Here is a 15,955-nt window from a genome sequence, read left to right as displayed (position 1 = left end):
TAAGAATATATTCTACTCCTGGCTGAATAGTCTTAATATAATAAAGATGACAATACTAACAAAGTGAATTTATAGACTTAATACAATACAGTTAAGATCCTGATAGGATGGTGAATTGAACTTGATTGATGGTATAAATCACAGAATAAAGGAGCAGGAAGGAACTTCAGGGGGGAAACATTTTTAAAAATTATTCTTGTTCACAAAATAACTTGAGAGGATTAGAATTAGGTGCATCTGTTGTAAATTAAATGGGGATAAAAGATCAGGAGCCATACAATGGAAGTTAAGAGATTAGACCAGAAATCTAGGCTAGGTGTAGTTACTGAAGTTAAGTAGCAAATTGATTGTGAACTTTCTGGCTTTGAAGGTAGAAAGGGAAACTTGTGGGTTTCACCAGAGTTTGCATATCTAAAGGCCGCTAAGCTGGCACTGTACATCACTTAAGTGGGCTGGGAGTAAGACTCTAGGGAATGTTGGGCACTTTGAACTTGATATGTGTGTGCCCAATAAAAGGATAGCTTCTACTTGGTTCTGTCTGATTTTTGGCATGTGGGTAGATGGCCCAGTGATGCTCATTTTTCAAAAGAAGCCAGAAATCTATTGGTGGAAGGAGAGTAGGGGAGGACACAGGACCTATCGCCTTAGTCTGTTCAGGCTGTTATCACAAACTATCACAGACTGAGAGGGTTAGAAACAACAGAAACGTAATTCTCTTAGTTCTGGAGATTGGAAGTCTAAGGTCCACACCAGAATGTCACATTCTCATGAGGGCCCTCTTTCTGGTTCATTGCTAGCACCTTTTCACTGTGCTCTCATATGGTAGAAGGGGATAGGGATCTCTTTGGAACCTCTTTTATAAGGGCACTAGCCTTACCCATGGAGGCTCCACCCTTATGACCTAATCACCTCTCAAAGGCTCCTAATACCATCACCTTTGAAAGTTAGGATTCAACATATGAAATTGGGGGGGGGGGGCAACATTCTGACCATAGTACATTATTGATCTTCTGATCTTTAAATATTGGCAATAGTGTATTGACCAAACAAAACAGGTAGAGAGGAAAGGCTACTCATTGTCTAATTAATGATTGTGTCGTTTAGAGGGGAACAAGAAGGAGTTTTACTATTCAAAACCAACACTTACCTCCAAAGCATATTAATAAGACTACCTGGATGCATGTTAGTAACAGTGATGGAAGAAACAAAATAGAAATATCAGAAATAGGGGCGCCTGGGTGGCTCAGTCAGTTGAGCATCCGACTTCGGCTCAGGTCATGATCTCACGGTCTGTGAGTTCGAGCCCTGCGTCGGGCTCTGTGCTGACAGCTCAGAGCCTGGAGCCTGCTTCCGATTCTGTGTCTCCCTCTCTCTCTGCCCCTCCCCCGTTCATGCTCTGTCTCTCTCTGTCTCAAAAATAAATAAACATTAAAAAAGGAATTTTAAAAAGGAAATATCAGAAATAAACTGATAGTAGTGTATGAGAAAATAAGTAAACTAAAAACTAATACCATCAGTGTTTAACAAAAGACATTGTTGAATGATAATATGAAGGAACTACATCGAAAACTGTTTTAATCCCATACCATGCAAAATAAATTTTAGATGAGTTAAATATCTTAAAACAAATATTATACTTTGTTATGGAGAGGAAACCATTTATACATTGTTGAAGCATTAAAGGAGCAAAGTAGTACCAAGGTGGGGATGTTTGATTGTCAAAAAATTTGAGTCTCTGGTACAAAGATAAAAGCAATGCCTTGAGAACAGTATTTATAGTTTTTCTATAATGGGTAAGATTTTTCACGTAATTGGGGATATGTCCATAAAGGTAGATTCAGTAGACAGATAACCAACTGTGGTTTACATTTTTAACCAATGATGATTTGCATTAGAAAAGGTAACATTAATATGTTTGACGTAAAGATCTTCATTTGTAAAATGAAGATAATAGCAGTACCTACGTCCTAGGGTGTTTTTCAGGAATAAATATAATAAATGGTGTCTATTCCTGAGCACGTTGCCTAGAACCGTAGATGTTAACTGCTATTTACTATAATCATCTTCATGATTATTATCTTCCAAAACAAGTTTCAAAGTTACTTATCAAAGCTTCTTGCCTTTTTAACCCAGATGGGAAAAACGGCTAATTTAGCCAACTTTACATCTGTGGAGTTTACAAAGCACTTTCACATATTCTGTCTCATTGACTCTCACTCTAGCCCTGGGAACTCTTTAAATTTCTTCTCAGTGGGGGCTTTCAGGATTCAGTCTTCCGTAGTCCCAGCTTGGTTTTTGGTCATCACCCTTTACTGCTCCACCTATAAAATCAATTCAGACTAATTCAAGAATGCCCCACTCTGACCACAGCCTTCCATCTTCCCAGCTTTTGCATTCTTTGCCCGCTGGAGCCGTTCGTTGACCTTTAGTCTTTTGACTCCTGTAATTTCTCTTAAGTGCTCTTTTTTCTTTACTTTCATCCTTATTTTCTCTTATAATCTTTCATACTTTTGTGATAATACCTAGTGCCTGTCCTGCCTTACTCTGTTGTTCTCAAAGATTAAAAAGAAGTCTATGGTGGGCAAAGGATTTGAATGGGCATTTCTCCAAAGAAGAGAGGCGAATGGCCAATAAGCACACGTCAAGATGCTAAACATCATTGCATCAAGGAGATGCAAATCAAAACCACAATGAGTTACCACTTCAAATCCACTAAAATGGGTATGGTAAAAAAGACATAGTTGCAAATGTTGGCAAGGATGTGGAAAAATTGGACCCCTCATACATTGCTGGTCTGGACGTTAAATGGAGCACTTGCTATGGAGAAGTCTGACAGTTCCTCAAAATATTAAATACAGAATCACCATGCGACCTAGACATTCCATTCCTTTACCCAAGAGAAATAAAAACATGCATCCATAATAAGTCTTGTATACAAATATTCATAGCAGTGTTATTCATAATAGCTAAAAAGGGAAAACAATACAAATGTGTACCAACTGATGAATGGATAAACAAAATGTGTTATATCCGTACAGTATAATATTATCCAGCCATAAAGAGGAATGAAGTATTGACACATCCTGTAACATGGACTAACCTTGAAAACATGCTAAGTGAAAGAAGTCAGTCACCAAAGGCCACATATTCTATGATACCATTTATGTAAACTGTCCGGAATAGACCAATCTATAGACATAGAGCATATATTCCTGGTTGCCTAGGGCTAGGGGTTAGAAAGTGTGGCCAAATGGAGAGTGACTGTTAATGGGCATGAGGTTCCTTTTTAGGGTAATGAAATGTTCTAAAATTAGATTGTGGTGATGGGTAAACAACTGTAAAATATGCTTAAAAACATTTAATTGAGCTGAATTGTACAAAAGTTTGAACTCTACAGTTTCCAGGTAAATTTTATGGCATGTAAATTATATCTCGATAAAGCTGTTAAACTAAAAAGAAAAATAAAGTTCTGGTCATTGACTCTTAGCACATACTATTTCTCAGCCTGAGTGCTGGAACATGTTGATTTTGAGAATGATCCTTGTAACAGTGTAATATTGCCAATGAACTTGGGATTGGGGTGTTATTCCAGTTCACTAGAGTAAATAGAGAACTTTTCTTTCCTATAGCTCATGTAAATTATTATTATTATTATTATTATTATTATTATAAGATTTTATTTTTAAATGATCTCTACACACAACATGGGACTCGAATTTATTTTTTTTTTAACGTTTATTTATTTTTGAGACAGAGAGAGACAGAGCATGAACAGGGGAGGGGCAGAGAGAGAGAGGGAGACACAGAATCTGAAACGGGCTCCAGGCTCTGAGCTGTCAGCACAGAGCCCGACACCCGACACGGGGCTTGAACTCACAGACCGTGAGATCATGACCTGAGCCGAAGTTGGACACTTAACTGACTGAGCCACCCGGGTGCCCCTGGGGCTTGAATTTAAAATCCTGAGAGCAAGAGTGGCATGCTCTACCGATTGAGCCAGCCAGGTGCCCTGAGTTATTTTTCTAAAAGATGATTTAGGGGCACCTGGGTGGCTTAGTCCGTTAAGTGTCCGACTCTTGGTTTCAGCTCAGGTCATGATATCACTGTTTGTGAGTTCAAGCCCCACATGGGTCTCTGTGCTGACAGTGTGGAGGCTGCTTGGGATTCTCTCTCTCTTTCTCTTTCCCTCTCTCTCTCTGTCCCTCTCTCTGTCCCTCTCCCCCCTTGTACTCTCTGTCGCTCTCTCACAAAAAAATTAACTTAAAATTTTTTTTAAAAAATGTTTTAATTTGCTTGTTTGTCTCAGTTTAGTATGAGGAACACAGTTTGCTGTCTGACTCTTCGTTACCATTCTGGTGATTATTTCTCCCTTATAGTCTATGTATAAGGAGAAGAAAGACAACTTAGCTGAATGGTAGAATCATTTTTTTCCCATGCCTTTTCAGTTCCATGCCTTTGTTTTGGCTCTTTGATCATCTTACTTTGCTCTTAGTGTTAATCTCTTTGGGGGACTTGGATAATCTGATCAAAACTGGAAGTATGAAATCTCTCTTTAGAAAACTGCATGTGAATTTGCACACCAAATTTTGCTTATGGTTTCAACAGGGACACAGATTTCACCAAAGATCAGAATCCCAACTCTGCACACTAACTTTGGTGATCACTCCTGGGGGTGAGGTTATCATTCATATGCTGATAATTCTGCCGTCTCTATCTCCTGTCCGATTTCTCTGCCAGAACATTCCAGCCAGCTGTTTAGGCTCACTCGGACACTCCACGGACACTCCAGACTCAAACTGTCTACAGTAAGAGCATGATCTTTATCTCTTCGAACTCTATTCTTCCTCCTCAGATGTAGGTCTTCTCAAACAGAACAAGAGTCCAAACCAGAATGCCCTGACCACCCTAGTCTAAACCAGATCATTCTTTTTTTTTTTTTTAATTATTTTATTATTTTGAGAAAATGAGAGAGAGAACGTCGGTGAGGGGCAGAGAGAGAGGGAGAGAGAATCCCAGGCAGGCTCTGCACCAACGGCACAGAGCCCGATGTGGGGCCCGAACTGGAAGATCATGACCTGAGCTGAAATCAAGAGTCAGATGTTTAACTGACTGAGCCACCCAGGCACCCCTTAATTTTTTCCTTATCATTCTTAATTTCTTCCTTTCTTAATTTTTTTCCCATAAATAAGCATCATGCTTAATTTCTTTCTTTCCCTCCACATAGAATCAGTCATCAGGTTTTCCTAATTGTGCCTAAATGTTTCTGAAATCTCATTTTCGTCCCCATTCTCAGCCTAGCCCAAGTCATCTTCTCTTGTAGAGATTCAGCAGCCTCCTCACCAGTCTCCTGACTTTCTCTCTTGCTTGCCTTTAAAAAATGCCCCACACGACAAGTGATGAACATTTAATGGCTCCCCGGTGACTTTAGGACAAACTCCAAACTTTCTGACGTCTTGGGTACCACCTGTGAGGCCTGCATGATCTAGCTCCAGCTTGCCTGTCCAGCCATCTGGTTCTTCATCACCGTCCACCTCCACCATCCTGACATTCTTCATTTTCTCAGTTATGCTGTGCTGTTTCTCACTTTTATGTCTTTGCATATTCTCTTCCTTCCTTGGTCCTGCCTCCTTTCCTCCACACCTTGCAAACTCTGACTCATTCTTTAGGTCCTGGCTTTAGATTTCCCTTCTTCTGGACACCTATCCATTCATGGGGCCCTTTGGATGCATTTTCTTATTCTCTTTTCTCTGCTGTAGCATTTATGCACTTTTGCAATTACCTCCCTACTCTGGACTATAAATGCTGGGAAGGGAGACACTTGTTTGTGTTGGTCTCATTTATCACGGCATTGCTTGTGCTTATTTAGTCCTATACCTGGCAGAGGTATTTCATAAATTTCTGTTGAATATTTCCTTCTACCTAAAATATCGTCTTCCTTACCTTCCCTCTACCGCCTGCTCCACTTGGCAAAACCTTATACAGTTAACATCCATTTATTAACTCAACAAGTAAGTAAGGAACTCCTTCTTCATTCCAGGCACCATTTTAGGCACTGTGGATATAGTGATGAATAAGACAGCAAATATCTCTGCCTTTTGCGAGCTGATACTCTATGGGTGTAGACGGATAATTAAATAGATAAGTAAAATATACAGTGTGTTAGTGAGCGTAAGTGCTAAGGAGAAACAGAAAGCAGGAAAGATGGATGATGCACATCAGAGTGGAGAGACAGCATTTTATTTATTTTGTTTTTTTATTATGAAAAATTTTTTAATGTTTTATTTTTATTTTTTTTAATGTTTACTTATTTTTGAGAGAGAGCGTGAGTGGGGGAGGGGCAGAGAGAGAGGGAGACACAGAATCTGAAGTAGGCTCCAGGCTCTGAGCTTTCAGCACAGAGCCCGATGTGGGGCTCAAACCCACTAACTGTGAGATCGTGACCTGAGCCAAAGTCAGACGCTCAACCGACTGAGCCACCCAGGAGCCCCTTTAATGTTTTCTTTTTGAGGGAGACAGAGTATGATCAAGGGAGGGGCAGAGAGAGAGAGGGAGACACAGAATCCAAAGCAGACTCCAGGCTCTGAGCTGTAACACAGAGCCCACATGGGGCTCAAACTCACGGACCACGAGACCATGACTTTGAGCCAAAGTCAGATGCTCAACCGACTGAGCCACCCAGGCACCCCTATTTAAAAAAATTGTTTTTAATGTTTATTTTTGAGAGAGAGAGACAGAGCATGAGCAAGGAAGGGGTTAGAGAGAGAGACGCACACACACAGGATCTGAAGCAGGCTGCAGGCTCTGAGCTGTCACCACAGAGCCTGAGAGATGGCATTTTATTTTATTTTATTTATTTTTTTTAACGTTTATTTATTTTTGAGACAGAGAGAGACAGAGCATGAACGGGGGAGGGGCAGAGAGAGAGGGAGACCCAGAATCGGAAGCAGGCTCCAGGCTCTGAGCCATCAGCCCAGAGCCCGACGCAGGGCTCGAACTCACTGACCGCGAGATCGTGACCTGAGCTGAAGTCGGACGCTTAACCGACTGAGCCACCCAGGCGCCCCGAGAGATGGCATTTTAGATAGGCAGCTGGGGGAGGCTTCATTGAGAAGGTGACTTCTGAGTCAAGACTGTAAGCAAGTGAGGGGACTACCAGTAGCTCTGCTGGTCTCTGGAGAAAGAACACTCCAGGCAGAGAGAAGTGCTAAGGCCTGTAGGAGAGAGTAAGGCGAGTAAGCCCGAGAGCAAGGAACAGAAAGAAGACCTTGGGATGTAAGGTGAGAGCGGTAAACCTCTCAGAGTGTTGCTGTCTTACTCTGATTCCTGGGCTTCCTCACAGTTGGAAGCTGTCTTCAGCTCTCAGTGCTTTGAATTTACCAGAAATGATCATGGAAGTTTCTCTTCTTAGCAGTTACCTGTGAACCTATGGAAGTGCTATAGTAGAAGGCTGCAGGCTGGTCAGTGCCCTTTGGAGGCTGGTGAGGTATGTGCTGAGGCATCTCTATAACAAGTGCTACCTCTTTCTCGGGACATTTTTGCCTTCTTTTTTTTTTTTTTTTTTCAGTTTATTCATTTGGAGAGAGAGGGAACACAAGCAGGGGAGGGGGCAGAGAGAGAGCGAGAGAGTGAATCCCAAGCAGGTTCTACACTATCAGCACAGAGCCCGATGCGGGGCTCAAACTCACGAACCATGAGATTATGACCTATGCTGAAACCAAGAGTCAGACGCTTAACCGACTGAACCATGCAGGCTCCCCTTGCCTTTTCCTCACTAGGATTGGGAGGCAGTGGGAAAGTGGGGCGTTGGTGGCCTCAACCTCAGGGGACACGTTGCCCATAGTTCAGCTCCGCCCTTTTCTTCTGTTTCCTGGTCTGTGTTCTTGACGTCTTGGGGGCATGGTGAACATTGCACAATTCTCTCAGCCACTGTGTAGAGTTACAGTTTTGAAGACCAATCACTGCTTTCAGCTTGTTTCTCTCTTTCCCCTTAGCTTGTTGCAGAAAGTAGAGGGCAGGCAGGGTTTTAGTCAATTGTGTGTTGCATTAGTTGGTGTTGGGTTAGTTTGGGTTTTTTATTGGCTTTAGTGTGCAGACTCCATACCTCTGTCCTTGTGTAAAGCACAGCCCGTCATGGGGCAATTGGGCCCCACCCCGGGGTTTGGGGGTGGGGGATGACTGGACTTGCCTTGCTGGCACCCCACGCAGGAAGTAAGAGGCCTCCTCTGGGCACAGTTCCACTGCGAGTGGAGCGGAGATCTAGGCCTCTCTGAAGCCTATATTTAGCAATAGGAGATGCCTCTGCCAGGCTGTTGTGTTGTTCCTTTTGGTGTGATTCACTAATGGCAGCATACTCTGTGGAGAGGGGCTGTAAATTGTAAATTGATATGAGGTAATAATTGGCAAAATGATCAGACTCCATTTTTATTCTCCTCTGGGGAAAACACGTGTTAGGAATCACTAACGCAGAGGCGACGGACAGAGGGGTTTTTCAGCCAGCTTTCCAGCTTTAGTGCTGCAGTGCTTCCGTCCTGATTAGAGAGGACAGGAGCCAAATTTGGCAGGAGGTAGCCAGCAGACTGGTATCTGTTTGCCACTCTTTACTCCAAAAAGCCTTGCCGCAGAGTTGCCATGGCAGCAGGAGGCAACTGAAGGCAAAGGCTCAGCTCTGGAGCAGCGCCCCCTGGTGGCCCAGCCTTCCCCTCCCTGGCCTTGAACCCAAGGGGCTGGTCACACGGCGGGAGGCCTCCGGGTGCTGTGGCTGTTGAAAGCGCATTCCCTAATGTAGTGGAGCTGTAAGGTCCTTCAGCTGTAAGGATGGCTGCCTCTTCTGTCCCGTTTCTCCTTGGGCATAGCCCTTTGATGTCCGATCCTGTAGTCCACCTTATCAAATTATTTGCTGTTCCTTAAATATGCTCTTTCATGCTTCTATACTTTTCTACATGCAGTTTTCTCTGCCTAGAACGCTCCCTTCCCCATCTGTGTGGAAAATTCCTACTCATTTCCAAAATGTGGCTTCAATACTGCCTCCTGCTCCGTAGTGCTTCCTCTAACCCCTTATGCTCTGTGCAGAATTACACTGTTTCCTCCACCATCTCAACCTTGCCTCATAGCAGAAATGACTGGTTTTGTTTCTTCTTCTCTAGACTGTAAGTTATTTGCATTTAAGAATTGTTTTTTTTTTTTAATGAATTTTGTATCTCCAGGAGTAGACTCATAATAACACTTAGTAGTGTTTGTTGAATGAATGAAGTGTCTTTGTGTCATCCTTTTTAATCCTTATCATGGGAGGTTTGCATACCATGTGGAGGACAGTACTGTGTTGTGTCCACGTAGGGCTTCAGAATCCTTGCTCCGGGGTTCCAGAGGGTTTAATCGGCACCTGAGTGGCTCAGTTGGTTAAGCGTCCGATTTCAGCTCAGGTCATGATCTCATGGTTCATGAGTTCGAGCCCTGCGTCAGGCTCTCTCCTGACAGCCTGGAACCTGCTTCGGAGTCTGTGTCTCCCCCTCTCTCTGTCCTTCTCCCCCTGGTGCTCTGTCTCTCTCTCTCTCAAAAATTAATAAACATTAAAAAAGTAGTTGGATGCTCAACCGACTGAGCCACCCACGTGCCCTTCACTTTCCATTTTAAGTTGGAAGAGCAGTGGCGGAAAGAGCAACACTGGGGAGTCGGGCGCCCCAGGGTTCAAGTCATCAGGTCAGTATGGCTTTTGGTTATTTGTCCAGCTTGTCAGTCTCAGGTCCCTTTTGTTGAATTAGGATGTGTGAGGACAGTGCCTAAGATACTTTGTGGTCCAAAGTAAATTCCCAGTAAATCTTACTTTCTCTACCTTGCCCTGTCTTCCTTGAAGAAAATGAAAGCAAAATAGAAGTGTAAAGCAGGTTTCAGCCATCTCTGGCATCGTTATCTGCCTCAGCTCGCTCTGTGTTCACCGCCTTGGTCTGAGCACAGCTTTAAAAGTCACCTCTTTCTGTGCCTCTTGTCCCTTTTCCCGACCTTCCATGCTTTAGTGCCCTTCCTTTGCTTTACTGCCCTGTTTTCATCTTTGGTGCTTCTGTCCCCGTGAGTTTACTGTGTACGTAGACATTTTATTTAGAACTCTCTCCTGTCCTGTCTTTTTGGGGATAACCTGTATTTCAAGAATTTCGATTTGAAATGAATTTATCTGTTTCTCTCCTTCAGTAGTTCCCAGGAGCTGTCTTGACTGTGATACATAGTTACGTGCCTTACCTGCTAGCCTCTATAGTGTTCGCTTCACGGGTTAGTCTTAAGCATTTTTCGCTGTTCCTCTTAACGTTGAAGTTCCAAGCTCGCTTAGGCTGTTTTGCAGATCTCTTTGCAAATGTGTTCTTCTCAGTACCACGTGGTGATGCCGCAGGCCCCTGTCCTGTGTGCCAACAATGCCTGCAGGTATCTGGGCTGTTCAGTTTGTGAAGTGTTTTTCTCTTCCTTCCCTTTTAATCCCACTTTTGGTAGTTGATTCATTCCTGCTCCTCTACAGGACGTGGAACTGGAAGCTGAATGAAAATTTGCTTGGGTTTCTCGGTTACCCGTGACAGTGGCTGGCTGTTTGTAAGAAGCCTTTTGGGAATGTTTTATGGCCTCCTACCTCGCATCTTGTGCTGTCAGTTTAAAAAAACCTACTTATCAGTAGATTTGTTAGTTAATCTGGTCTGCCAGTGCCATGCTTACTTGAAAGTTGGCTATTTGTCTCCTTTCCAAAAAATGGAATTGCCGCATACAGTTCATTTTTGTTTGATGTGAAAACTGAAACTAATGTAAGGATTTATTTACCTGGCTAAAGGGCGTTTTTCAATCAAAAGGCAAGAAGGGTACAGTTTTAATGAATCATAAAATTTATCTGTTCGAGACATGCATTTTTCCTACTCTGTAAATATTCAGTGAAATGCCATTTAGTTAAAATTTAATTATGTAGGAACTTGCTGCCATGGATTGAATTGAACTTCAGAATGCTGGAAACAATATTGTAAGTTAATATAGAAAGGTTACAATGATTTATTATTTTGTAGGAAATATTTTGGGGATAGAGCAGGTCGTACATGGGATGACACTCAGAAGGTCTAGGTTTGAATTCATGCACCTTCTAGCTCTCTTGGGCTACATAGTCATTCTCTGTGGAACGGTAATGGTTACAAAATACCTTTTTTTTTTTTTTTAAAGTTTGGTGGTTTGTAGTTTATCCCTGACCTTCATGCTGGGTTCCTCGTCCCTGGTGCTTCTCCTGTGTGCAGTGTTACTCTACCTGCAAATACCTCTCAGGCCCCCATCCCCTGATGTACACACTTCTTTTTTTATTATTATTTAATTTTTTTTTCTGGTATCCTTTTATATATTGTCCGTTCCAGCATATGTATTGACTTGATCTTTTTGTTTTTTCGTTTTCTCACCTAGTTCTTATATTTGGTTATATTTCCTGATTTGAATCCTATTTTATATAGCAGTAGAATTTAACAATGTGGGAAAGGCTGTTGGCAGAGAGACAATTTCATAAAACCTTCCACGGACCCAGGCGAATGGAAACCAGCGCTGGAGGTTCTTTACCTCCTGTCTTGCATGAAAACATTCCTGCTTGTTTCCCCTCTGTTGATCCATAACATTAGACTTCGCTTTTCTTAGTTAAGAGTATTCTTAGTTAAGAGTATTTCTTTTGGGGCAAATGATAACATCTGCAATCTTTATCATCTTTTCTACTTTTTAACATTTTAAAAAAAATGTTTATTTTTGAGAGAAAGAGTGAGAGAGAATGAGCAGGGGAAGGGCAGAGTGGGGTGGACAGAGGATCTGAAGCAGACAGCAGGGAGCCCAACCGAAGCAGGGTTCCTGAGAACCACACAGCGAGAGATCATGACCTCAGCTGAAGTCGGACGCTTAATCCACTGAGCCACCCAGGGCCCCTACGGTTTAACATTTAAAAACAATCTGTTTCAGGGACGCCTGCGTGGCTCAGTCCATTGAGCATCTGACTTCAGCTCAGGTCATGATCTCGCGGTTCGTGAGTTCGAGCCCCGCATCAGGCTCTGTGCTGACAGCTGGGAGCCTGGAGCCTGCTTCAGCTTCTGTGTCTCCTTCTCTCTCTGCCCCTCCCCAGCTCATGCTCTGTCTCTCTGTCTCAAAAATAAATAAAACATTAAAAAAAAAAAAACAACCCAATCTGTTTCAGTGTAATTTCTGGTTAATCTTCCTTTTCCTAAAACATGAATGCAGAACACAAAAGGGATAATTTAAGATTTAAGGATTACTTTGTTGATATGTAATCGACCTTTTTAATAAATGATATTTACTGTAGTTATCTCATCTCAAAAGTCATTTCATTTACTAGAAAATGAGAATTCTGAAAAATGAAAGAAAGAAAATTAAAATCACTTTATTCTAAGATCCAGAGATGACTGCAGATAAAATGTTGGCATAATTCCCTCTAGTCTCCATTCAACATTATGTATTCAATTGTATGTAATTTTACAATTCGTTTTTATAATTACACATTAATTAGCAAAAGTTTATATTTCATTTTTATAATTTTAAATTTTATATGTAATTATATATTAGCTAAAGCTTATACATAAACTATAATTCACACTATATAGCACTATTGGAATATTCTAGTAACTTTTAGGGCACAACCTTGACCAAAAAAAAAAAAAAAAAAAGAAAACAAATTAATTATCTAAAAAACTAAAATAGATAATTTCTAGTTATAAACTACATTACAAAAATGTAAATATTAGAAAAATACATCATGACAAATAGGAGTCCTGCAATTCCTCCAGTCCCCACTGTTAACAGTATGTTTTCAAACAACCTGTGATTAGATTTCTGAATTGTTTGTTCATCTTTGATAAAATTTGTGAAGGGTATGGATGTTCTTTGCTTACAGGCTTGGTCAAATTAGGCAGTGAACCAGAATGTGTTTTTGCAAAATAACATCTCAATATTTTTCTCCATGCTTTAGGTATGTGTTCTTTTTGGATCCATGCAATCTGGACTTGATAAACCGGAAGATCAAGTCCGTAGCGCTGTGTGTAACAGCATGTCCACGACAAGAACTGAAAACCCTGAGTGATGTTCAGAAGTTTGCAGAGATAAATGGTGAGGCATGAGGCCGTCCAAGTCCTCACCCCGGTCACTTACTCCCACCATGACATACTGTATGTTTGCATTCCAGTATAAATTTGTGCCGGTGTTAAATAAATCACCAAGGAACCTCAAAACGAAAAAGGGAATTGAAAGTCCTCCTGGACTTCCTTGATAAAAAAGATTATAGTCACCTGGGGAGCTTGTTAAAACTCCAGATTCCTAGGCTCCCCCCAGGGAAATTCTGACTGAGTAGGTCTTTGGGTTCTGGAAACTTGTATTTTTTTACAGGTGTCTCATGTGATTTTGATGTAGCCTGTTTGAACATTTGGGAATGACTAGACTACTTTTTGTGAAATTGGTCTTTTTTTCTTTTTCTCTTCCTAAATACGAATTAAAAATTTTTTGATTAGTGTATTTTATTTTTGTCCCTGGATAACAATGTAATATATGTCTGTTACAGGAAATTTGGAAAATTCAGGGAAAAGAAAATGAATACCAAAAGTCCACCATCTTTCAATTGTGTTGGTGTGTTTTGCTTTTTTTAATTTAATATTATCTCATAACCATTTTTCTAAGAGTAAAGTTTTGAGAAACTTTGAGGTTAAACATATGGGAATTAGCTGAGAAAACAAGCATAGTCAATTTTCTAACCTAGCTCCGCTCCCTTGGGTTTCTGATTTCCAGGTACTATCCTCAGTTCCCTCTGACTCGCCTCGGTTCTCTTCAGAGAATGTTATTTTTAACCTCTCTTCCTGGAGGGCCACAAACTGATAGCCTGTGTTTGTGAACTTCCACGGGGTTTCATGTTTACGCTCTGTGTGTTGGAGTCCTCAGAGCTGCCTCGGCCTCGCCTGGTTTACAGGCTGGTTCTGGTTCCTTGGAACAACGGCTGACTCAGCATCCGCCTGGTGTCACTTCTAGCTGGGCAGAGAGATAGCCTGGGAACGCAGCTACACACGCACCCCTAAGCAGCCTCAGAGTCTTCCTGAGGGGGTTGCTGGCCTTTTGAGGGCAGAAGGACTGCCGCCTTCTAGACTGGCAGTGTTCCTGTCACTACTGCTCCAGGCCTCAGTGTAAGGTAGTAGGAAGCACATGAGATTAATATGACTCTGGATTCTACTTCTGCGGCTGTCGTTAACTGGTTCTGTAATGAGGGACAGAGAGCGTAGCCTCTCTGAACCCATATTTCCTCATCTGAAAAAAGTGGATTAAAAACAACGCCCCCATCATAGGATTGTTGTGAGGATTTGATGAGATGATGCACAAATGATTGGCACTTGGTGGGCACTAAATAAAGAGGTACCAGCGACTCTTCAAGATCTCACTTATTCCCACATGATATCCTCACACAGACTGATTGGCCGTGTCTAATACTAGAACTGTCGGCCCTGTCATTATCAAGTTTCTTAGGGAGAAATGAGTTATCCCTTACGGGTTTTTCTGAAATCTTAGGCAAGGTGAGCATACGTGGTGCACTTTGGGAGGTGGTGGTGTTGACTTGGCTTTGGAGTATAGGCTCTGGAACCAGATTATCTGGGTTCAAATGTTGGTCCTACCACTTACGAGCCATGAGACCTTAGGCAAGTTACGTGATCTCTGGTTGCCTCAGTTTCCCCATTTGTGAAGGAGATAATATTTGTACTAAAGCTGCCTCACAGGGTTGTTATAAGGACCTCAGACATGAAAAATACTTAGAAGAGTGTGTGGCAAATGGTAAATTGCCAAAAAAAAAAAAAATAAGTATTGGTTACTGCTGTTATATTATTACTATTAATGTTATTATTCCCCCAATGGAAGGTTATAATCTTTCTGCCTCGAGTCTCTCTCTGCTTCTAGCCCCTGACATACTGCTGCCATATTAACATTGATAGAGCTTTAGTCATGTTAATCCCTTGCTCAGAAGCCATCAGAGGTCACAAAATAAAATAAAACATTATATATCTTACCTTGGCATTCAAAGCTATAATCTAGTGTCAAACTATCTTCTAACACGTTTTCTTGAACCCACTGGGTGTGAGTCTTGGTCCCTTGAACCTGACATGTCAGCTGGAGGGCCAGAAGAGAGTTAGTTCCTTGTCGACTGTATTGCCTGCTCTGATGATCCACTGGGGAGAAATGCCCCATGCAGCCTTGCTGGTATGTTTATTTCCAGGTCATTATCCTTCTAAGTGATTATGATACTGAATATGGCCTATTAAGGCCAGTTTATAAGACCTTTCTGGTGAGTTTTGCAGCTTTGTTTTTTTCACAGTCTTACACAAAGCAGGTGTTCAAGAATATTAATGAATAAATATTATTCCAGAAAACAGACTTCTTAAATTGGTGCCTAACTACACAGGCACCCTTAGGCTTTTCAGGCAGCTGTTTGCAAAATAAGTCAATGTGTTAGGCATAAAAAAAAAAGTATTAATAATGGCAGCATCAAGAAACACAGCAGTGGAGGATAGAGAAGATAAATATTTAAAAGGGAATAGAAAACTATGAAATTATAATAGAGAAGAGAGCCTTTGGTGGTGGGATATAAGTACCTTTATTTTAATAGTAACCCTAGATTGAAAATTTTTAATTTCTTAAAAAAAAATCTGGATTATTCTTTGGATTGGTGACTTAAAACTGGGCCTGGTAAGGGGTGCCTGGGTGGCTCAGTCAGTTAAACATCTGACTTTGGCTTAGGTTATGATCTCATGGTTCATGAGTTCGAGCTGCGCATCGGGCTCTGTGCTGACAGCTTGGACCCTAGAGCCTGCTTCGAATTCTGTATCTCCCTCCCTCTGCCTCTCTCCTGCTCACACTTTGTTTCTCTCTCAAAAATAAACATTAAAAAACGTTAGAAACAAAACAAAACAAAACTGGACCTGGT

The 15,955-nt window shown here is 41.6% G+C and overlaps 1 protein-coding gene across 3 annotated transcripts in view; it reads left to right on the top strand.

The window, feature by feature from the left end:
* Positions 1-15,955, top strand: part of SLC44A1 (solute carrier family 44 member 1) — a 202,916-nt gene that overhangs the window by 81,432 nt on the left and 105,529 nt on the right. For all 3 annotated transcript variants that reach the window (XM_058694680.1, XM_058694679.1, XM_058694678.1), the window contains exon 4: positions 12,971-13,107. In XM_058694680.1, coding sequence (XP_058550663.1) covers positions 12,971-13,107 — 137 coding nt within the window. The remainder of the gene's footprint in view (positions 1-12,970; positions 13,108-15,955) is intronic.

The sequence above is a fragment of the Neofelis nebulosa genome, chromosome 12, assembly GCF_028018385.1.
Source record: "Neofelis nebulosa isolate mNeoNeb1 chromosome 12, mNeoNeb1.pri, whole genome shotgun sequence".
NCBI lineage: Eukaryota > Metazoa > Chordata > Mammalia > Carnivora > Felidae > Neofelis > Neofelis nebulosa.
This window is presented reverse-complemented; position numbering and strand designations above follow the sequence as displayed.